The 25,201-nt window shown below is 35.2% G+C and overlaps 1 protein-coding gene across 1 annotated transcript in view; it reads left to right on the top strand.

Annotated features, from left to right (window-relative positions):
* Positions 1–25,201, top strand: part of CNTN5 (contactin 5) — a 578,245-nt gene that overhangs the window by 162,432 nt on the left and 390,612 nt on the right. Inside the window, exon 5 of the mRNA XM_036743961.1 lies at positions 5,027–5,129. Within this exon, the coding sequence (XP_036599856.1) occupies positions 5,027–5,129 (103 nt within the window). The remainder of the gene's footprint in view (positions 1–5,026; positions 5,130–25,201) is intronic.

Genomic DNA, 25,201 nt, shown 5'->3' with positions numbered 1-25,201 from the left:
CATTTGAATTTATCGAGTAGGGGAATGATCAAACCTTTAGGAAAAATCATTTTGGCAATTGTGTGAAGGATGGTGTGGGGTGAGGAGATACGAGGTAAGAGTCCACTTACGAGGCTATTTCAATAATAAAATTGAGAAGTGATGAGGGCCTGGACTAGAGTACCCTGTAAATAGAAAAATATAGGGGATGTTATAGAATATTAACTCCATATCTGTATAAGTAAAATAATATATTTATTGACAGTCACATTTTTTAAACTTATTCTTAATATTTAAAACTAGAAAAGGACTTAGAATTCATCCAGTTAATACTGTCTCTGAGAGATGAGGAGATTGATGTCCAGAGAGGTAAAGAGAATTATACCAGCAATAGGTGGCAAAGCCAGGATTTGGATGAAGGAATTTTGCTCCAAATCCTGTCATCTTTCTGCCATGCTTTCTGTTGCCTTGCATTAATTCATTAATTAAACAAGCATTTATTAAGCACTTGCTTAACATTAAGTACTAAATAATTTTCTAGATGCTAAGGATACAAAAAAAACCTCTCCCTTCAAGGATGTTGTATTCTGTTGCAGTTCTGAAAATGATTAAGCTATTGCTAAAGTATCTTGGAATAATGATGATGATGATGATGATAATAATAAAACTATTACTCTCTTGCCACAATTGTGGCATAGTCATCCCTCTTCTCTATATATTATATCTCTCTGTCATTACCTTCACATAATCTTACCTCTTTCTAATCTTTTCCCTTGTTACTTTGTCCCAAAAAATTATTCCAAGCCTTGGGCAGCTCCAAAATGAAAAGAAAGCAAATCTTATCTAATTGGCTCAATACAGCCATTTCTAAACCCATTATGGTGGAAGTGTAGAGTGGCTTGTGTTAAAATTTCCCCACTATTGCCTGACTAGCCAACAAATGGCTGCTAAATTTAACAGTGAAGAACTTAGAAAGCCTGACAGATGCAACAACTTATCTCCACTTTGGGTATAAAAATAAAACATTTTCTTTAAGTGGTGTGAAAATCAATGCTGGAACTTTGATTCCATGTGAAATTTTTGTTTAGATTTTTTGGTTATGCTGTAGTTATAAAATAATATTGCTAGAAATTAAAATAGGTCATCACCAGCACTTTACATGAAAGTAAAACCAAAATGGGGTATTAATTATATCATTTCAGTTGGAGAAATAAAACAGTGGGATGGCTTATCCCTAGGACTGAATTAGCCTAGGCAACAAAAGGAATGTAATGGTTTCAATACTTCCTCAAAAGGAGTAGAAGGACCTCTCATTCCATTTCAGGCTCTGATTGTATAAAACTACAGGAGACATTAAAGAGAAGGCCTACCACCAAGGCAGCCATAAAATCACAGAACCTCAATGTTAGAAAAGGCCTCAGAGGTCATTTAATTCTACCCATATTTGAGAACAAAATACTCTTCTACAACATCTTCAACTGGTGAACTTCTTCAGGATGATCCCAACTGATAGCCTCCTTTCTGAAAGCCACTTTAGAGTAGTTCTAATTCTTAAGAATTATCTCTTTATATAAAGTTTTCTTATATAAAGCTGCCACACTATGACTTTTAGCTCCTTGCCCCTAGGTCTATACAATGGGACAAAACAAAGCAAGTCCTTCTGCCCTGTGGCAGCCCACCTTTATTCAATGTAGTCAGTCATTTTTCAGTCATGTCCAACTCTTTGTGACCCAAATGGGGTTTTCTTGGCAGAGATACTGTAGTGGTTTGCCATTTCCTTCTCCAGTTTATTTTACAGATGACCAACAAGATGAGTCTTCTTGACTTCAGACCCCGCACTCTATTCCTTCTGCCACCTAGTTGCTGCCTTTGTTCAATAAATCAGCCAATTAACATGCATTTTTTTAAAAAAAATTATTTTATTTTCAATTCATGGGACAAAACAAGCATTTCCATAGTACAATACAATGAAAAAGATGATTACACAAGAAACTGCAAATCTACCACATATAACTTGCTAGTCCCCCAAAATATACAATAAGGTTAACATGTAAGTTTCTTTTTTTCCTTTTTTCTCCCCCTATCCCGGCCACCATCAGACACAAATTATGTGTACACGCACATATATACATATACATATACATATACATATACATATACATATACATATACATATACACACTGACACATATATATACATGTGTATATGAATGCACATATATATATGCATATATATATATGCAGGTTATTCTATACATACTTCCATTTATCAGTTCTTTCTCTGGATGCAAAGAGTTTCTTTCTTACTATGTCCTTTATTTTTAATTTGTGTATTTATAATAGTCAAAATGACTTAGTCTCTCAAAGTCATTCTTAAAACAATATTGCTGTTACTGTATACAGTGGTCTTTTGGTGCTGCTCACTTTGCTCTTAATCATTTCATGCAAGGCTTTCCATGTCATTTCCAAGGTCATTGTCTAAGATCATAAGCTTATCATTTCTTATAGCACAGTAGTATTTGATTGCACCACATTTGTATACCACAACTTGTTCAGCCATTCCCTAATTGATGGGCATTCCTGCAATTTGTGATTATTTGCCACTACAAAGAGAGCTGCTAAAAACATCCCATTCACAGTCAAAGACATAATTGCTACTCATGAATTTTTCTCCATCTTATTTTTACTCACTGTTTTCCTTCTTAGTCTCTCTTTTTACCCTATCCCTGTTATCCCATCACCCCCCACCTTTCTCAAATCCTCTAAAACTCTCTCTCCTACTCTGTCCCCCAGCTTTCTCACCTCTCTATTTGTTCAGAAGACTTTTACACCCTTCTAGATGTACACACTGTTTCCTCTTCATCCCAGATGAGAGTAAGCCCGGCACTGTCCTAAGCACTAAGCAGAGAAAGAAAGAGCAAAAACAGTTCCTGTCCTTAAGGATCTTACATTCTAGTAGGGGAGACAACACATGCAGAAATAGGCACACACCAAATTAAAAATGGCAGTAATGGCTACATTTATATAGTCCTTTAAGGTTTACAAAGTGTATAAATATCACATTTTAAATAGAGCATATCTATTACATAACATTTTGTAATAATGAATAGATAGAAAGTTGTCTTAGAGGGGAAGGATCTAGTACCTAAGGAGACCAGAAAACACCTTGTTTTGAATTTAGGCCTCGAGCCGAGTCTTGAAGGAACCTAGGGATTCTAAGAGGTAGTGCTTGAGAGGGGGAACTTTCTGGACATGTAAGACAGCCCGCAAAGTCATAAAAACCAAAGATGAAGCACTTTGTGTAACAGCAAATAGGCTGGTCCCTGGGATCTTTCCCTGTACTTATATTCGAGAAAATAAAGACCATGTAATGCAAAGTGTTGTTGAACAAGAATTCTTTCTGACCTCATTTTTAATCAAACCTTCCTTTAAAGACTGCAAATGAAGGTGAGCCCATTAGTTCTCAAGACAGACCACTCCACTTTTGGATAACTATAAATATGAGGAAGTTTTTCCTGATAAGCTTAATACTAAACCCATGCATTATGTATTCTGGTGTTGTGTTTTTAGCTACTCAATTAAGTTGGACAAGAGAATGAGTTGATTTTCTTTAAATATCAAAGGGAATGAGGAAGCTTGGAGACAACTGAAATGAACCTTTCTTGGCAAGCAGTAAGGTCTTTGAGGAACTCTGAAAAACATAGCTTTCATGGCACATCGGGTAAAAGCTTTTGAGTTTACCATTTATTTGAAATGGAAACATCAACCTTGAAGAATACCCATTTGGGTAATGGTCAGCATTGATTTATTAACAATTTTCACCCTAATAACCATATTAGATATATATCTTTATATACATTTCTGTGATTATTATATATATATATAAACATATGTACATATACATATACACACATATATGCCTTTAAAATTTGTCAATGCATCTTATCTCATTTTACCATAACAACTTTGTAAGATAGGTGTTATAAGTATTATTAACCCTATCATATAGACATGGACACTGATAATTAGAGGATGTAAGGAACTTGCCCATCCATGTTCACACAGCTAATGTGTCACAGGCAGGATTTGATTGCAGGACTTCTGATTGCAAGTCCAGTTATTCTGTTCCACCACATGCCTGTAGAAGGTTGTGAATGTGCTCTTAGGTATATAGGAGGTGTGACTATCCAGAGGGTGATGAGAATGGTGAAGAATTTCAAGATTATACTATATAAGGTTCATTTGAAGGAACTGGGTTGTTTATTCTGAAGATTAATAGTCCTTGAACCATGATAAATGCTCTCAATTCTTTACAAAGTTGTCACATAAAAGAAAGATTAAACTTGTTCTGCTTGGCCTCAGAGGGCAGAAGTAAAACTAATAAGTAGAAATGTTTTTTAAAAAAGCAAATTTAGACCTTATATAAAGAAAACTTGGGTGGCAGCTTCTATCAGTAGATAGAGCACTGGGCTTAGAATCAGGAAGACTCATTTTCATGAGTTCGAATCTGGCATCAGACACTTACTAGCTCTGTAACCCTGGGCAAGTAACTTGACCTTTTATGCCTCAGTTTCTCATCTGTAAAAGGAGTTGGAGAAGGAAATGACAAACCACTCCAGTATCTTTGCCAAGAAAACCCCAAAATGGGGTCATGAAAAGTTGGACACAACTGAAATGATACAACATCACAAAATAACCTTCCTAGCAAATAGAGCTCACAGAGTTATTTTCCCCACCTCACCCCAGTTCTCCACCACCAACCACCACCACCACCACCACTAGAAGGCTTAAGGCAAAGGCCGAGGTACCACTTTCAGGCATGTTGTAGAAGGGATACTTGTCTGGATATGGGTTGGATCAAAGAAGCTCTAAGTTCCCTTCCAAAACTGACATTCTGTGATTCTGAGAGTCACTGATCTCACTCAATTCATCACTGTCCTCATTGCTGTGAAAAAACCAAACCTCATGCTTAGAAAATAAAGTCTTTAGACTTCAAGAAAAGTTGTGACACTAATTTTATTTTAAAAGACCATTATTTATTTCCCAGGTGTGATGGGAGAATATGAGCCGAAAATTGAGGTCCATTTTCCTTTCATGGTTACAGCTGCTAAGGGAATGACAGTCAAGATGGAGTGTTTTGCGCTTGGCAAGTAAGTACATATTCTTTGATAATTAGACAAAATTGTTTATTAAAATGTGACATATGTAATTTTTAGTTCAGTTCTTTTTGCTGAGTTTCATTTTCCCAGAACCTCATAGGTATATACTAGATTTTTATAAGGCTGGCAAGTGGGAATTGACTAAGTAACCAATTATAAATTCCCTTTACTAAGGACAGTAATGTATTTGATTCTGGAGTATGCTGTTTTCAACATAAGAAGTGAACTTCTCCCAATAAATGAGGAGATGTCACATATATTTGCCTACTTTTCCTACAATTACATTCACTTATTTGCCAGTGTTTGGTACTTGTGAATGTCATCAGGCCTTATACTAGAGTTTCCTTTAACTTTTACATAAATCTTCTAATTGGAAGTCAACTCAGATGATGGTGTTGCTTACCAGTTTCTGTATAATGTGCAGATTCTGATAAGAAATAATGAGACAATGTTTGAAAAATCATAAGGACCTAATTGTGATAATAGTTATACTGAGCCCATGATTACTTCCACATCTTCTGAGATAATGATAAAATGATAGTACCAGCTGTCTCCATGTAAAACACCTAATCATTCCAAAAAATCAGCAAGATGATTTATAGCAGCCCCAAATGGCCTCCTACATTTCAGGTTTACATTTGTAATAGTTTGTTTTCTACAAAGGTACAGAAACTTATCAGTGATGTTTGTTTATGATACATGTGCTGGAAGTTGGAGAAGGGGTTGGAATTTTGATTATCTTTGATTAGAACATGATTATTTATTTTCAACATCATGACTCTGAGGGCAGTGAGACTTCAAGGTCCTTTCTAGACCATATAATTATAATTTGCTTGAATTGTATCCCTGTATATCACTCTTCCTAATCATTTTACTTCAGTAGTTGATGAACTACCAAAACATTTGTTTAGGGATTAAATGAGCTACATAAAAATGCGAATGATTATTGAAGTTATTATAACACATGGTTGAAACATAACACAGAAAATATTTAAAGTCTAGGAAGATAAAAGAAGCATTGATGGAATGATCCCAATCAAACTTCCTCCTAAGGTGAAAACTCCAATTGTTGTTCTACTTTAACCAAATGTAACCACTTCGAGGGGAAAAAAAGTTGGTCTTGTATTTATTCTGAGGGGGTGAATATTCCACAGTTATTCTATGCCAATAATTTATTTAAATATTATGTGGAAAAGCACAGTGAAAGAATTTAATACTTATCAAGGTAATATTTTCCCCCTTGTTACAAATATTGATAGTCAAGCAAAACAAATTCCCACATTGGCCATGTGCAAAAATATATGTCTCATCCTCTGAAATTCTCCACTTCATAATTTCTTGGAACACAACTTTCATACTACTTTCATATTTCACAATTTGTTCAGCTGTGCCCAAAAATGGGCATCTCCTTCATTTCCAGTATTTTGTCATTATATAAAAAAGGAGCAGCTATAAGTATTTTTTGAACATGTGGATCAAAATAATATTTAACCAGATATTTTAGGAAACTTTTAAAAATATAATACATTAGAGAATGAGTGGTTTCTGTAAGAGAAAATTCAATAGTATAGAACAACATATCTGATTTCAACATCTACACATATTGTATCTTGTATGTTTAAAAATATCTGCTAATCTTAGTACCACATAACAGGTTTAACACTCAGGGGCCTGAACAACGGCTTAAGATATACTCCCTTTGGTTTGATGCTAAAGGTTTTACCATAACCTTAAGTTAAATAATTCTTAAACAAAAGCATTTATACTGAAGCCATATAAAGAAAAGTCAAATTGAGAACAAATTAGAGAGAATTAGATTTATAAAGCAAAAATATGTTTCCCCAGGCAGACTTACTTAATAAGCTAGAACCACTTGTTTTGAAGTCATGAAATATATTTAGGAAATCCATCCTTAAAGTTCCCTTCATACCAAGAGCCAATAGCCAAATCATATATTTTCCTTTGTTAATATTCTCTTTTTACTTTAACTCTTCTTTTCCTCCTATATTCAAAACAGAGAAAGGTGAGAAACATGGAAGGGATGGGATTGGCATCAAAGGGAAAACCTCAGTAAATCATTTAGTTTGATTCCCTGTCAGTGGAACACCATGATTACTCTGTCTGTCTCTGTTTATGTATATATAGGGGTGTGTGTGTGTGTGTGTGTGTGTGTGTGTGTGTGTATGTATGTATGTATGTAATTAGGAGCCTCCTTTCTGAGAAGCCCAGTAAACTATAAGCTCATTGAGGGCTGGTACTATTTTGTTTTTGTCTTTGTATGCCCAGTGCTTATCCCAGAGTGAGTGATAAATAATTATTTGTTGAATTAGATTGAACTGTATTCTGCAGACATGTCTCCATTCTCATTAATATAATATTGTTCCACAAAAACCAGAACTTTAGATAAAGCATTATGGCTGAGGGCAAATTATCTCCATAGCAGTAATACCGTTACTAGAGAAGCCGTAAGATTCACTAATAAAGCTAAATTCTTTAAACACAAAATAGAGGAAGCTTGTGCTTTGTCTAGTTACGGTTTTATGATATGCTAATAGACCTTGGGCAAGTGATTTAATTTTCTCAGTTTCCTCAAAAACTGTTTAGAGACTTTAAGTAGCAAAACCATTAGTAAAGGGAGGTTTGTCATCGGGAGTTGTATACACTGATCAATTCTATACACTGACCTATCCAGACCAAAGAAAAGTAGCATGTGAAACCTTATTCTATAAGTAATCAAAAGTGCCACCAAATTTCTTGGCCAGCAAAGAGCTATGGAGAATTTCATCTGGATTGTAGAATAGTAGAAGATGAAATAGAGATATGAATCATAGAATCACAGAATTTCTGAGTTGGAAAGGACTTCAGTGCAAGAGAATTCTAAATTAATTTCATAGTCCATCTAAGGTTCAAAATAGGATACCGCTGCTATATGAGCAACAAGTTGTCATCTAGCCTTTGCTTGAGGACTTCCGATGAGAAGGAACCCACTACTTACTGAGGTACCTCATTCTTTTTTTTTTGCATAGCTCCAGTTATTAGAAAGCTTTTCTTTACGTGAAGTCTAAAATTGCTCTTTGCAACTTGTATCCCTTTTCTCTACCCTTAGGGGTCAACAAACTATAGCTTATGGGCCAAATCTGGCCTGCCATTCACCAGGTTGCTGGTCAGTTTGCCAACTTCTGCTTTGTAGTTGCTCAATTGTTCAGCTAAAGCCAACTCTTCATGACCCCATGGACTATAACACAGCAGGCCCTTCTATCCTCCATTATCTCTTGATGTCTGTCCAACTTCATGTTTCTTACTTCCATTTTCCTTTTGCCTTCAATCTTTCCCAACATCAGGGTCTTTTCCAATGAGTCCCATCTTATTATGTAGCTAAAGTATTCTAGCTTAAGCTTCACTATTTGACCTTCTAGAGAACAGCCTGAACTAACTTCTTTAAGTATTGACAGATTTGATCTCCTGTCCAAAAGCCTCTCCAAAGTCTTCTCCAGCACAACAATTCAAAAGCATTGACTGCAGGGCTTGCCTTTCCTTATAGTCCAACTCTCACAGCCATACATTGCTATTAGAAAAACCATAGCTTTGACTATACAGACCTTTGTTGGCAAGGTGTTATCTCTGCTTTTAGTCTAGATTTGTCTAGATTTGCATAGCTTTCTTTCCAGGGAGAAAGTGTCTTTTAATTTCATGGCCAATAAAGCAGTCTGCAGTGATCTTTGAGCCCAAGAATATAAAATCTGACACTACCTCCATGTCTTCTGCTTCTATTTGCCAGAAGTGATGGGATCACTTGTCAAGATCTCATAGTTTGTTTTGTTGTTGTTAAGCTTCAAGCCAGCTTTTACAGTCACCTCTTTCACTCTCATCAGGAGGCCTCAATTCCTTTTCACCTCTGCTCTAGAGGTTCAAAAAGAGCCCATTTCTACACAACAATTTTTCACATATTTGACAGATACTGTCAAATCTTAATCCTGAAACTTTTCCTTTCTAGTATAAATACCTCACTTCCTTCAACTAATTCTTCTAAGACATGGACTTAAGGCCCTTCACTCTTCTGGTTTCCTTCCCCTAGGACCTCTGCAGTTCATCAAAGTCCTTTCAAAAATGTAGCATTCAAAATTGAATATGATCTGAACAGAACAGCCAGCCAGTGAGATTATGATCTCCCTATCCCTCAAAATTATGCCATTCTTAATTTAGTACACAATTACACAAGATATTCTGGCTGATATATCACTGCATTCACCTGCCTTGAGTCCTCTAGAAATCCAATATCTTTTTCAGATGAAATGGTTTCTGGCCAAGCATCCCCTATGTCCCCTAGTTCATGACTTTACATATGTCATCTCGTTGGATTTAGTTTGGTCTTTTCCTAGCCTGTCAAAATCCTTTTTTGATCCTGTCATCCAGTATGTTAAATATCCCTCCTAGCTTTATGTCATCTTAAAATTTGATAATAATGCTAGCTATCCTTTTAGTAACATCACTTATAAAATACATTTTAAAAGGACAAGGCCAAGAAGAGATTCCCAGGGCACTAACTTGGAAAGTTTCCAATTTGACATGGATTACCAACAACCTTTTGAGCCTAGTTATTTATCATGTTTTGCATCCATAATTTTATCATATAGACCAATAATAACTCAAATAGAAACAGGTACAACTAACTCATGCATCAGTATACTGCAGTTGTATATTGACTGATAAAATTACATAGTGACATTATCTATGTTCTACTGCATTTTTATTTCTTTTGTTGAATATTCCCTAATTACATCATTGCACTCTAGCCCATAGGTCATATGTCTGGTACTTCTAATATAGACCACATCTCTCTATCTTTTCCCACAAGAATAGAATGAGATACTTTATTGAATACTTTTCTAAAATCTAGATAAGCTACATTTCTAGAATTTCTTTGATTTCCATAACTTTGTCAAAAAATAAAAGAAAGAAATAACAATATCCATACATAACCTGTTCTTAATAAAGCCATACTGGTTTTTTTGTGGATATTCTTTCCTTTTCTAGATCTTCACTATTTCCTTAATAATACATTTAAGAATTTTAGCAAGAAGCAAAGTCAAACTCACTGGCCTAATATGGTTTGTAAATTCCATTCAATTTCCTTTTTTTGTTTGTTTTTTTGTGGACTTTTTTCCCCCAAAACTAGAACGTGTCCTTTTCTAGACCTGTTAGATGGAAGATATAAATTTAAAGCTAAAGCTAGTTGACCAAATCAACCAAGTCACTACATCCCACTGTAAGTAAGTAGTATCTTAAAAGGCAGCAACTAGGAGCAGTCCCTACAGGATACTACTGAATTCACATCTAAAATTTAACAGGTTAGCCATGAACTAAGAGAGAATCAAATAGAGAAATAGAGATAGGAGTGCCAATATTGACAGTCTGGTGTGTCTGTCTTCGAATATTTTGTTATCATTGGCATATTAGTTTTAGGAGCATGTGCCACATGGTTTTAAGGGATAGTGGGGACTAGTTAAAGTTTTGTAAGGAAGAGACAGACTTGGACCTGTTTCTATCCATATAGAACAGGCTGAAGATTAGAGATAAAATGATAATGGAGGTGGCAGGCAGTCTTTTGATGAAAACAAGAAGGGAGAGGAGCAAGGGTAGAGATAGAATGGATGACTTTGTGGAAGGGCTACCACATTATCTGAGACTGAAGGAGTGGAAGATGACATCAAGGGATTTGGAGATAAAGACAAGGGAAGAAAGAGCTGGAAGCAAATGGCCTTTATTTTCTCAGTAAAGTATGAGACAAGGTCCAACTGAGAGAATAAAGGGAGGGAGAAGTATGAGAGGTTTGAGGAAAGGAGGAAGGGTTTTTACCAGAATCTTTGCAGGAGTTGGATCATTTAATTAAGAAGGAGTAAAAGGATTGCCTTTGCTTCACTGAGGGCCCAGTTGAAACTGGGTAACAGAAATTTATAGTGAACTTGCTGGAATTCTCCCAGCTTTGTTCATTATCTTATGAATAGGATCAGAGGAGACAGAGAGTAGGAATAATCCCAGGTGAGGTTTGACAAGATATGGGTGGTAAAAGGATTAGAAAGCAAAGAATTTAAGAGAAGAAAACAAGGTAGAATTAAAACGATTAACTATCTAGTTGAAATTAGGAACATAAGAAAATGAAGTCAGTAGAGTTACTGAGAAAGTACTGAAAGGTAAAGATTTTAGAGATCCTTTTGAAGATAAAGAATATGTTATGAAGGTTTAATGTATCAGAAAAGCTGAAATGAAGGGAGATTATGATACAATAGAATAATGCCAGAATTCTTGTCATGGAATTGGAACTCTTACGGGTGATGGTATAATCAAAGGCATGAGCATTCTTTTGTGTAGCTGAGATAGACTAGAGTGTAGACCATGGGAATTAAGAATTGGGAGGTTGGTGGTCTTCAGAGAATTACAAAATGTATGTTGAGATCCTCCAGTGCAAGAGCAGGAATTTGGGAGGAGTCAGGTATGAAACTCCTTGAAAAAAGAAGGTAGAATGACCTAAAGGCTAACAACTCCAACATTAAGGGAATTAATCAGTAACTAAAAAAAAAATATAAGAACCTAGACTAATAAAATGAGAACTATAGGTCTTAAATGACCCAACCTCATATAAGGAAATCAAAACCAAATCTTTTTTCCTACTTTCATAATATGCCTCATATTATCATCTTCGCTCTATTCACACAGTTGCTACCCTAGTACAAACCCTCATCCCATCACGCCAGGAGTATTGCAAAAGCCTTTTGATTAGTCTTCCTGCTCAAGTTTCTTCCAATTCAAATCTATCATCCATGTCAAAGTGATTTTCCTAAAGTGCCCAAAAGCACTTACAAGTGAATTCTATCAAGCATTTAAAGATCAATTAGTACCTATACTACAAAAAGTATTCTAAAAAATGCAGGCATATGTTTCTCTACCATATTCATTTTAGGAGAGCAATAAGGACTGGCAAGAGACAAAACAGAATTCTAGACAAGACTCACTAGTGGATACTGATGCACAAATATTAAGTAAAAGCTCTTGTAAGGAGATTACAACAATACATCCAGAAAAAATTTAGTATTACTAAGTTGGATTTATGCCAAAGATATAAAGATAGTTAAGCACTGCAAAATTCATTAGCATAATTATTAATATAAAGTACCAAAGTAAGAAAAACATGGTTATTTTCAAATATACAGAAAAAGCTTTGACAAATTAAAAAAACCTTTCAGGTTTTATTTGCTTTGTTTAAATCAAATAAAAAAAAGAAGCGTATTTATAGAAGAATGCCTCCTTAATATAATTTTAAAAAATCACTTAACAGGAGTAAACCTTACATATAATAGCAAAACCCCAGAAATTTTCTCAGCATACACAGGGGTGAAACAAGGTACCCTCTCTTTCCACTATTATTTGACTAATTGCTTTAGTTAGGTAACAGAATACGAAATAAATTTACCAAAAATAATCAGCATTTCCATATAGTACTAACAACTGGAAAAGGGGGAAAAAATGAAAAGACAAATTACAAAATATGAAAAAGTGTCTAAGTTAACCTATCAAGACATACAAGATTTATGTAAATACAACTATGAAACGCTATAGAAACAAAAAAAAAATTACTGTTCATGGTTGAGCTGAGCCAATATAGTAAAAATAGAGACACAACTTTAGTTTATAAATTTAATTCTAAAGCAATCAGATTATGGAAAGGGTAATTTATAAACTAGCAAAAATAAAGTTCGTTCAGAATTATAAAATTCCTAGAATATCAAGGGAAATAGAAAAATATGGATGATATATTTTTGATGATGACTTCTTTATAATAGCATTTGAGATGTGGTAATGAAATGGCCATATCTTGTTGGGGTGGTAGGGATCAGTAGAAAAAAATTAGTGTAATTAAATTTAAATTATCAGATTTAAGACTATGTAAAGCAGTAGTTATTAAAACTATCTACTATTGGTTAAAAAATAGCATTAGATTAGCAGAATAGACCAGATAAGTAAGAAACATAAGTAATCAAAAATCATACTTTAATATATCATGATATATTAAGGATATCAATTACTTGGGAAAGAATTCCCCTTTGGATAAGACTTCTGGGTATAATGGAAAGCAATTTGGCAGAAATTAGGTTTAGACTGCTACCTTATACCATATGTGACTTGAAATTCCAAGATTTAATATAAAGATCATATCACTCAAAAAAAGGAAACAGAGGAAGAAAGGAATCAGTGCTTTTCACTACTATGTCTGGGAGGAGAATTTTTAATCAAATAAGGAAATAAAGGAGATCTTCAAAGACAAAAATAGGTTATTTCAATTGTATAGAATTAAAAATATTTTGTATTATTAGAATCTGTGATTATAGAGTAAGAAGATAATGTATGGCGAGGAAAAGATTAGCATCAAATATCACCAATGAAAGTCTGATACACAAAATATGTAGGAAATTATCCCAAACACATGATACTTAGAGGCAGTATGGTATAGACCACTAGCCCTGACTTCACAGCACCTGTTTTCTAATACCACATCAAATAATCTTGTACTCAAATAATGTTTTCCAAAATGGCTCTTTTAATTATTAACCAGTGAACTTGTCCATATGATGAAAGTCAATTAGAAGTTCCACAAGAATTTAATCTATTTAGCCAGTCGTGTAAGTGGTAGAACAAGTGTTTTTAGAATGTTCAGCCATAGAAAATCAGATCAATTAATATTTCCAATCATGTGTTTTGACTTTTGTAGTTCTCCTGATATGTTACTGGATACTGAGTGCAGCCACCAATGTAAGAAGGAGTAAAACTTGGCTGCTGATGCTTAAATGACTCCATGTGGAAGGGCAAATTTGGCATTATGCTGAAACAATAAAAGAAAAGCCCTGTGCTATAAAGCAACATGAGATTATCTAATAAAACAATCCTGCCTGCTAATAATGTTCCAGGCATTTTTTTTACTCTATACCCTCCTTATCTTGCTTTTGCAGCCATTTACACACAATCAGATCAGTCTAACTGCAGAGGCCTTGGACCAGTTACTGTAATAATTATGTGAATGACCTTTCCAAACTCATCTGAAACCTGAAGGTAGAGGTGGGAGAGGAGAACACATTCAATTTCCTGCCCTTTTTAGTTCTAGCTTATCTCTATTTCAGATAGCATTTACAAATCCTCTTTTTGTTACACTCCATCAAGTGCTTATTAGGGAACCAGGACATTAAGGGTTTTTCCCCCTCCTTTTTATGTGTTTATTCCAAATAAGGAAACATCAGTTATCAATTGATGAAGTCATTTTGCTGTGGTTTATTTTTTTTTCCTCCCAGACTTTAGCTGAGCTGTCTCAAATGGATGCTCTTCTGGTCCATTGTAACAGTGAGAATGACAAATATTCCTCTGAGACTTTCTGTGGTATGCAATTGGCAAGTGTTCCTGAAAGAGCCTGCTCTTTAGTTACAGATTAATGATTTATTAATAGTGTTTATTTGGAACTGCCAGTCACTAAGGGCTGTAGGAATTAAAAATAAATTGGGGTTGTGCAGTATTTGTCTATCAAACTAAAATCAAATTACTTAATCACTAGATTGACAGAAGATCTGGGGAAGGGAGTCTGTCACTAGGCCAAGGGATCAATAGCTGTTCGTTCCTCAGGGGTAAGTGGTGCATGATGGAGTCAAGAGGGAATTACCATTCCCAATTATTGGAAGTCTTTGCACTGTTGCTACTGAGATGATATCCTCAGTACAGATGGAACTGATATGAAAGACTTCCATTTTATCATAGTAAGGATTTTCCTGGCAACATTTAAGTATATGAATAATTAAAATTAAGGGCATTAGCGCATAGGACAATGAGTTAGGTTCCATCTAAGAATCTGCCTTGAACACAATAAAGCTTTCTGCTGGAAAGTTAACCCTTTTATTTCAGTCTACCTCTCTTTATCTGTGATATGATAGTTTTGGAAGAATGATTCCATTTTGCTGTATCTCTTTGGTTGTAATTCTACCATTCTAAGATGTCACAGTACCGAAATATTAAATAATGCATATCTCACTAATATATCATGCTATAGATTATGACAAATTATGTTGATAATTATTTATTGCTTCCACATGAGCTACAAAAAGTAACATGTCTTGGTGCATGGCAGTGGAAGAGCATTTATAATGTTGCCAATTATCATTATTTGAATGACATGGCATTCAATGCAATGACATCTAATGCACTGCATTGAGGAAATACATATGAGGGAGCATACTGGGTAAGATATAATCCTTTTGAAAAATATAGGAACATGTGTGCATGTATGTGTATACACACATACATATATGTATCTATCCATGCTTAAATGTAGCATTCTTGGGCAGGGGAGGAAAGGGGGTAAAAACAAAGTAAAAAATGCACAGCAAAGAACAAAAGAAAACTTACAAGGAAGCAAAGAAAAGATGGACAGCTCTGAACACAATGTATAGTATTTATTATATAGGCTTTCTTGAAATGGAAATTTATTCCTGTATATATAAATCCTCTCTTACATTCTGCTGTGAACATGGCAAGATTTTTTTTTCTTTTCTTGTTTTGTGTTTGTTTTATTATTTAAGTTTATAATGTATTTCTTTTTCTGTTCCTATTGTGTATTTAAGTTTAAAATAAATTAATTTTAAAAGAAAATAAACAGACAGAAGAATTATTTGTAATGTTGTGGACAGAATACTAGTCTTAAAGTCAGAGAGATCTGGAATTGAATCCTACCCCTGACACTACTTGTCACATGACCATGGAATCTCAGCTGTCAAATTGGATAATAATAACTGAAAAAAACTTAAATGAGTAATTTAATAGAGCACACCATAAAGCACTATAAGTAAATCAACAGATCACAGAGGCAAGATGAAAACATTGGGAATGTTTTCATGCTGCTAAAGTTTTCCTTATTGATAATTTGATTGGAAATTCTATTTTCAATGAATTTAATTTTATCTGTAGAAAAATAATTTGAATCTTCAATTGACAAACAAGATCTAGTGTTTAAATAATTTTTTAAATGAAATATTAATGTTCAAATAGCATGTCTGGTATCTTTGTGTATGAGTGAGTAAAACCTTTTTTAGTTTTTAGAATATAGGAAAGCTACATTTATTTATTGGTCCTTAATCTATTTAGCAAAATAAGAAAATGAGTATATAATTGAAATGTTATAACTTCAATGTCAGGTTCTTAGTCATAATAAAGTCAAGGGTAAAATCAAAATGAAAGCCCTCTTTACTCTTCCTTCAAGTCAGAGTGCCACCATATTTGGAAGCTTCCCTAACACCTCCTGCTGAATGGAATGAGAGGGATCCTTTTCCTTGGGTTTTCTTAATGGACTTAGTAGAATCTCCTTGAGTGCAGGAACTGTATCATTTTTCATTTTTGTATCCCCAATGCCTAGTGCATAATAAGTGCTTAACAAATGTTTGTTCAATTGAATTTTATCCCATTCCCTTCTAGGTGGACAAAGACTAGGAAAGGATTAGAAAGAGGGTATTTCCCAAGATTCAATCTTTGGATTATTCCCCTTATCTTTCCTTATTTCTTGGAGTTTTCATCCACTTATATTGTTATAGCCACTGCTATAGGTCTGACTACCCAGTCTTTATCTCTATTTCTAATCTCTCTCCCACGTCTCACATTTCTAGCTACCTAGTAGACATTTCATTTAGACATGGCACCATCACTTCTGGCAACATGTCTAAAATCAAACTCCTACTCATTCCAGCCAAATTGATTTCTTGTCCTTACTTCATTATTTCAGTTAATGTAATCAATGCTTTTATATGTCCAAAACTTACAAGCTTGAATTCCCTTTGGCTCCTTCCTCTCCCACATGCCCTTTATCCAGTTATCAAGTCCCTTTGAGTCACTGTTTGATGTTTAACTATTAGTCAAATAATTTATTATTAATTTTTATGTTTTTATGCATTTTATCCCATAACTGGGTTGTAAGCTCTTTAAGTGAAAGGGATGAAATATATACTTCTTGGGAGGTGAATTTTGTTTATTTATTTTTTATTTTTTTATTTTTAAAAAAATCATTATTTATTTATTTAATGTTTTCAGTATTGATTTTCACAAGAGTTTGAATTACAAATTTTCTCCCGATTTCTACCCTCCACCCCTCTCCAAGATGGCATATATTCTGATTGCCCCATTCCCCAATCAACCCTCCTTTCTGTCACCCAACTCCCCCCATCCCCTTTTCCCTTACTTTCTTGTATGGCAAGATAGATTTTTATGCCCCATTGCCTGTATATCTTATTTCCTAGTTGCATGCAAAAACTTTTTTTTTGAACATCTGCTTTTAAAACTTTGAGTTCCAAATTCTCTCCCCTCTTCCCTTCTCATCCACCCTCCCTAAGAAGGAAAGCAATTCAACATAGATCACATATGTGTCCTTATGTAAAACCCTTCCACAATACTCATGTTGTGAAAGACTAACTATATTTTGCTCCTTCCCATCCTATCCCCCTTTATCCAGTTTTCTCTCTTGACCCTGTCCCTTTTAAAAAGTGTTTGCTTTTGATTACCTACTCCCCCATTGGCCCTCCCTTCTATTGTCCCCCCTTTTTTATCTCCTTCCTCCTTCTTTCCTGTGGGGTAAGATACCCAATTGAGTGTGTATGTTATTCCCTCCTCAGGTCAAATCCAATGAGAGCAAGATCTACTCATTCCCCCTCACGTGCCCCCTCTTCCCTCCCAACAGAACATATATATATATATATATATATATATATATATATATATATATATATATATATACACACACACACACACACACACACACACAACATATATTTATATGCATATTCCCTTCAGCTACCCTAATACTGAGGTCTCATGAATTATACAAATCATCTTTCCATCTAGGAATGTAAAAAAGACAGTTCAACTTTAGTAAGTCCCTTATGATTTCTCTTTCTTGTTTACCTTTTCATGCTTCTCTTGATTCTTGTGTTTGAAAGTCAAATTTTCTATTCAGCTCTGGTCTTTTCACTGAGAAAGCTTGAAAGTCCTCTATTTTATTGAAATTCCACATTTTGCCTTGGATCATGATACTCAGTTTTGCTGGGTAAGTGATTCTTGGTTTTAATCCTAGCTCCATTGACCTCCAGAATATCATATTCCAAACTCTTCAATCCCTTAATGTAGAAGCTGCTAGATCTTGTGTTATTCTGATTGTGTTTCCACAATACTCAAATTGTTTCTTTCTGGCTGCTTGCAGTATTTTCTTCTTGATCTGGGAGCTCTGGAATTTGGTAACAGTATTCCTAGGAGTTTTCTTTTTGGGATCTTTTCGAGGAGGCAATCTGTGGATTCTTTCCATTTCTATTTTACCCTCTGGCTCTAGAATATCAGCGCAGTTCTCCTTGATAATTTCTTGAAAGATGATATCTAGGTTCTTTTTCTGATCATGGCTTTCAGGCAGTCCAATAATTTTTAAATTATCTCTCCTGGATCTATTTTCCAGGTCAGTGGTTTTTCCAATGAGATATTTCACATCATCTTCCATTTTTTCATTCTTTGGTTCTATTTCATAATATCTTGATTTCTCATAAAGTCACTAGCTTCCACTTGCTCCAATCTAATTTTTCAGGTAGTATTTTCTTCAGTGGTCTTTTGTATCTCCTTTTCCGTTTGGCTAATTCTGCCTTTCAAGGCATTCTTCTCTTCATTGGCTTTTTGGAGCTCTTTTGCCATTTGAGTTAGTCTATTTTTTTAAGGTGTTATTTTCTTCAGTATTTTTTGGGTCTTCTTTAGCAAGTCATTGACATGTTTTTTATGGTTTTCTCACATCACTCTCATTTCTCTTCCCATTTTTTCCTCTAATTCTCTAACTTGCTCTTCAAATCCTTTTTGAGCTCTTCCATGGCCTGAGACCAGTTCATGTTTTTCTTGGAGGCTTTTGATGTAGGCTCTTTGACTTTGTTGACTTCTGTCTGTGTGTTTTGGTCTTCTTTGTCACCAAAGAAAGATTCCAAAGTCTGAGTCTGAATCAGAGTCCTTTTTCGCTGCCTGGCTATATTCCCAGCCAACTACTTGACCCTTGAGTTTTTTGTTGGGGGTATGACTGCTTGTAGAGTATAGAGTACTTTGTCCCAATCTTGAGGGGCTGCGCTATTGTTTTCAGAGCTATTTCTACACTGCAAGCTCTGCCACACCAGTGCTCGTCCTCCCCCAAGAACCACCAACCCAGATGGCGACTCAGATCTTAAGCAGGTCTGCACTCCTGCTCTGATCTGCCACTTAATTCCTCCCACCAGGTGGGCTTGCGGCCAGAAGCAACTGCAGTTGTAGTTCTGTAGCTGCACCCCCTCTGCTGCTCCCTGGGCAGTGGCCTAACTGAGAAGTCCTTTCCCTCTTTCCCCTGCAGCTTTTCCCACTAACCTTCTCTGTTGTCTTTGGTGTTTGTGGGTTGAGAAGTCTAGTAACTGCCACAGCTCACTGATTCTGGATGCTAGGGCCTCTTCCGCCTGGCTCCCAGTCTGGTTGGTCCTGGCGCAGCCCATGCTGGGCTCTGCTCTGCTCCCAGCTCTGTGCAATAATAGACCTTACCCAGAGACCATCCAGGCTGCCCCGGGCTGGATCCCTGCTTCGGATCCCTGTTATTTCGTGGTTTATGCAGCTCTAGAATTTGTTCAGAGCCATTTTTTATAGGTTTTTGGAGGGACCTGGTGAGGAGCTCAAGCAGGTCCCTGCTTTCCAGGTGCTATTTTGGCTCTGCCCCCCAGGAGGTGAATTTTGAAGAATGGGGAACCAAATTGGCAAGAAAAATTAGAAGCAACTTAGAAAATGATTTAGACGAAGTGTCATCATATGTTTCAACAAGCTGAATATTTGAGTAGTCCATATATTTTCTCCAAGTCTTCTTGTGAGTTGTCAAAAATTCCTCATGTTTGGTGGATGGGATATTATGATTAGGTTCAAATTCAAATCCTGCCTCAGATACTTAGTAGTTCTGTGACTTGCTTTACCTCTCTATGCCTCAATTTTCTCATTTTCAAATGAAGGTGTTGGGTTTCATATCTTTTAAGGTTTCTTTCAGCTTTAAATATATGATTCTATGATACTATGGTTATCTGGGTCTTTGTGTACATTTTCTCTCAAAGTTCAACACTAATGTGGGTAATTTTCTCTATTTAGTGGTATTGGACTTTATAATTATCCTGGCCTTCTTCTGAAATAATTGTGTGTGTGTATACACACACACACACACACACACACACACACACACATCTGGGTATTACTAGATTTGTAAGTGTTGATGTACTATATAGACCTGGTAGTAGATACATGTCTGTAATATGAAGACTAGCCTAGTTAAGTATGGAATAGTTCATCATTCAAGGGTTGACCACGAGGTGCTGAATTTTGGAAGGCCGCAACAACTCATTAGACTACCTATCACACTATTAAGATCTTCATCACTAGAGGAAGTAGCCTCACAGATAAAATTATACATGATTAAGGATTAAAGTAAATGCTACTGATAGACTTTATCATGACTTTGGTACTCAGATAGTATTCATGGGCAGATGTCCAAAATACCATATTTCTCTACAAGTAGTCAACATATTTATCAAATAATGGTTTTAATTAATGCAAAATACACACATTAAGGAATATTAGCCGATTGAATTTGTGGAGTGTCTATTTGGTAAAAGTCATTGTAGGGAATTATAAAGGAAATAGAAAAAAAAATAGTACTTGGCCTCAAACTGCTTACAATCTGATGGAGAGATAGGCAAAGCTACATGAAAGAGAACTAAGAATACAACAACCAACTGATGTAGTACAACTCAGTGTTGTGTCAAAAAGAGAGGAGAGAACTGGAACTAGTTATCAGGGCAGATGTACCCCATTTTTAAAAAATTGGTAAATTGACAAATTGGCCTACTATTTTATAAAATGGCATAATATGACATAGGTTAGGGGAATACATTGCTCAGAACCCAATAGCTCTGAGTAAATATTTATATAGGGGTGTGTGTGTGTGTGTGTGTGTGTGTGTGTGTGTGTGTACCCTGAAAGGAGTAGAACATTACGTTGAAGAGTTTTTCATCTTGATATGAATTACTATGAATAATGATCATTGTATTTTAAAACTCTGGGAGAGGCTAAATGAGAACCTCAGAAATCACCCAATAATATTCTCATCATAAATAAGCATGAAGCTGTTATATCTTCAAAGCATATAGGCATGTAGTCACTTTGACTCCTTCCTCTCCCTTGCCTCCATTATCCAGTCACACACACACATACACACGCTCGTATATGTGTATGTGTGTGTGTATACACGCATTCGTATATACACCCCCTGAATACATGGTGACCTTATCAAGGTGAAGCTACCCTTTAAGGCTCAGCCTGAATCAGCAATCCAGTTTCTACACTAACAACAGATTTCCACTTATATGTTGCCTTGGGCTTGATGTTTTACAGTTCATTAGTTTACTTCATCTTCTCCCACAAGACATATAACAGTTCTATGATGTTTTATGATAAGAATATTAAGGATGATTTCTGAGATTCTCATAGTATAGCCTATTCCAGGTTTTAAAAATTCTAAGACTGATCATGAGTTATTCATATTAGCTTTGACAAAATCTTCAATGGTATGTTCTACTCCTTCAGGGGTTTATGTAAATTTAAACTTAGGGTGATTAGGTTCTGTATAATTAATTGTTGCTAACCCATGTCATACTGGTTTGGTTTGTAAAAGAAAAAGATAATTTGTGAATTTATCAATTAATAAAGTGGGGCACATTTGCCCTGATAACTAGATCTGGTAATCTCTTTAGGACTCCTCTTTCCTGGTGGACAAAATCCACACAGGAGACCAAATTATTACTTAGAAAATTGATTGATGGCCACAGGATTAGAGAAGAGGGAGTTGGATATTCATATTGCGTGTGTACTTTTTCCTCCAAATTTCTGATTTTTAAAATATTTATATCTTTGATTTGTATGTCATGTTCATTTCTGATTATATCCCTCTGCTCTTTGAAAAGAAGAAGGAAAAGGAGTATATTGTCTCACCTCTTCTATGAGAACAAACTTGATCATTAGAATTAGGCAGCATTCGGTTTTATGTTTGTTATTGCTTCCACTTATAATGTAGTTTGCATATATTCTGTGACATATAAAAAGTTAGACATAATTTCTGGGTAATTAATGATTTTCATTAATTATGGCTAGGAACAATTAATAAAAAGATGATCATTTTATCTCATAAACCAAAAATGAATCATGGAGGCCTCTCAATGTTTATATGCCCTTGGAAGAGTGAGTGTTCCCTATAGGGGGCAATCAACTCTGATTGGTTAACAATTGATGAGAGAATGAATATTATAATGAGAGGTGGACCTATTCTAATTAGGGGCTGGGTTCTGACTGATAATGTAACTCATGGACCAAAAGAGACTCATCTCAAGCCAGATTACTCTCACCTCTTGGCAATCTATACAAAAGGGACCTTAGCCCCCACCTGAGCCTGTCTGAGTAGAACACAATGGGCTGGAATTTACCTAGATTAGATTCCTTTTACTCTTTAATCAGAATTAAGCTTTCCCCAGTTGGATAGGGTATTGAACAAGACTGAGGAGAATATTACATCCAATCTTATCATCAGCTCTGTTCTTCAGAAGCTAGCTGAATAGTTGACAAGGGGCTGATTTCTGAATGAGGAAATAGAAAAGGAAAAACCTTAATATCAATTAATAATTGGTTATTAATATGAGAAAAATAATTTCTCTCAATTTTTATTTTAATTTTCCCTTTTTTACAAATCTAACAATCCTCAGAAAATATAAACATTTCAATTTATAAAGAGCAAGAAAAATGACTATATAATTAACTTTGAATTATTCCATTAGATATTTTGTTTTTTAAGCTATATATGTGTGTGGGTGTCTGTGTGTACACAAACACACATACATTTATAGGAACATAAAAATTTCTTCTGCTTTCTTCATTCAATAGGTCTGTTGACCTGGAAGTTTGGTTAAAAGAAGTAAATGGGCTAGGTGATATATAAATTCATATTGTTTATTCCCTCAAGTTAACAGACATGTATAGATGGAGTCAGATTCTAATTCTGACTACCTGATAAAAAGAATGAGAAGCCTTAAAAACATTTTAAAACAATCCTAACTCAGGATATCTGTGTCCTTCAGATTTATGATCTGCATATGTGTTTAACCATTGTATGAGAAAGGAATTTTCTTAATTGAATAGGTTGTAAATTTGATAAGATAAGAGAGTTGACAAAGTGTTAATTGAAAATACAACCCAAGATATCTGTGTTTCTTTTACTATTAACATGACATGACATAGTATATGTCCATAAAATATTAAGATAAAAAAAGTCCCATTATTCAAGATAGTGTCGTGGGTTAAGGTACTTCATTCTTAATGGCCATAAACAGAGGCACGCTCTTAGCTTCATCTGACCGAGTAACTGTTGACACAGGAGGAGGCATTCCCTGGGTTTACTCACAGAACAAGGAAGGGCATGTCTATTAGGCCGAGGTTCTTCTGGTTGATTAGTTCAGGCTTTGGTCCTTATTGGGGTTCAAATGATCTGAAATGATTATCAGTTCATATATTTACATTTGCTTCACTGAATTTTTCATAGCCAATATTTCATACAATATAAAAAGTGCCCTCACATTAATTTACTACAGTTTGCTTGGTTATTCCCCAATCAGTAGGCATGTATATATTTCCAGTTCTTTGACACTACAAAAACTGCTATAAATGTTTTGGTGCACATGAGGCTTTTGTGTCATTCACCTCTTTGGAGTATATGCCTAGCTCCAAGATTGCTGAGGCAAAGGGTAGGAGCATTTTAGTCACTTTTTAGCATAATTACAAGTTGCTTTCCAGAATCACTGGGCCAGTTCACAGCTCCACCAAGAGCATAGCCAATTAGCTGCTAATTGGCAAATTTAAACTTCTCATCCTCAGTCTTCATTCTCCACTAAAGATCTAAGGAGGCACTCTTAATGAGTCCTTGGGGCTCTGAGGAGTGAATATAGTTTAGGATTGTGAGGGACATAATCTAAGATTACCCTTAAGGTACAAGGTAGAAGGGATAGGTTGGGGAACAGAGGAAAATGGGGCTTCTTTTGTTTGAGCAGGTACAGGGGGGACATGGTGAGCAGTTCCTCTGAACCTAGAAAAAAAAAGTTTTAAGAGCTATTTACTTTAGTTAGTTGGGCAAACTAGGTGGCATAGTGGAGAGAGCACTGGGCTTGCAATCAGGAACTCAGCTTCATGAGTTCAAATTCTGCCTCAAACGTTTACTAGCTGTGTGACCCTGGGGAAGTCATTTAACTCTGCCTCAGTTTCTCATCCATAAAAATGAGCTGGAGAAGGAAATGGCAAACCACTATAATATCTTTGCCAATAAAACCCCAAATGGAATCGCAAAGAGTTGGACACAACTGAACAATAACAGCAACAGTTTAGTTAGTTAGTTTGCCTGCCCTACTTCAGGATGAAGAGATTTGAATTCATTGAAGGGTTTCTATTTGTTCATTTATTTACTTTTGCCTTTTATATAGAACTTCTCTATAAAGTTATCAAGGAATTCAGACACTTCCAAACCCAAATTGATTTAAATTAGGGAATTTATGGGTGCATAGTTGAAAGAAAATAACATGTATTCATTTTTATTTTTATATTATTATATTATTTTTATACAAATTTTAGTCCATGTTGTCTTTCCAAAGAGAACGTATGCTCCTTGAGAGCATGAACTATCTCATTTTAGGTTATTGTTCTTTTTTTATCCTTAGTACCTAGAATATAGGAGACATTTAAAAAATTTGTATTGATTTAAATCTAGCTTTCTCTTTCTGCAGCATTTGACACTATTTACCACATCACTCAAGAAATGTTTTTCTCTCCTCATCCAGGAGAACAGTCATTACTGATTCTTTTCTGATTTGTCTCCTTACTTCCCTTTCTCCCAACCCCTTCCATCTTAAAGAGTTCTCTTCCTTTTTAAA

The sequence above is a fragment of the Trichosurus vulpecula genome, chromosome 2 (genome assembly GCF_011100635.1).
Source record: "Trichosurus vulpecula isolate mTriVul1 chromosome 2, mTriVul1.pri, whole genome shotgun sequence".
NCBI lineage: Eukaryota > Metazoa > Chordata > Mammalia > Diprotodontia > Phalangeridae > Trichosurus > Trichosurus vulpecula.
Note: the sequence above shows the minus strand (reverse complement) of the source record. Positions and strands in the feature narration are given on the sequence as shown.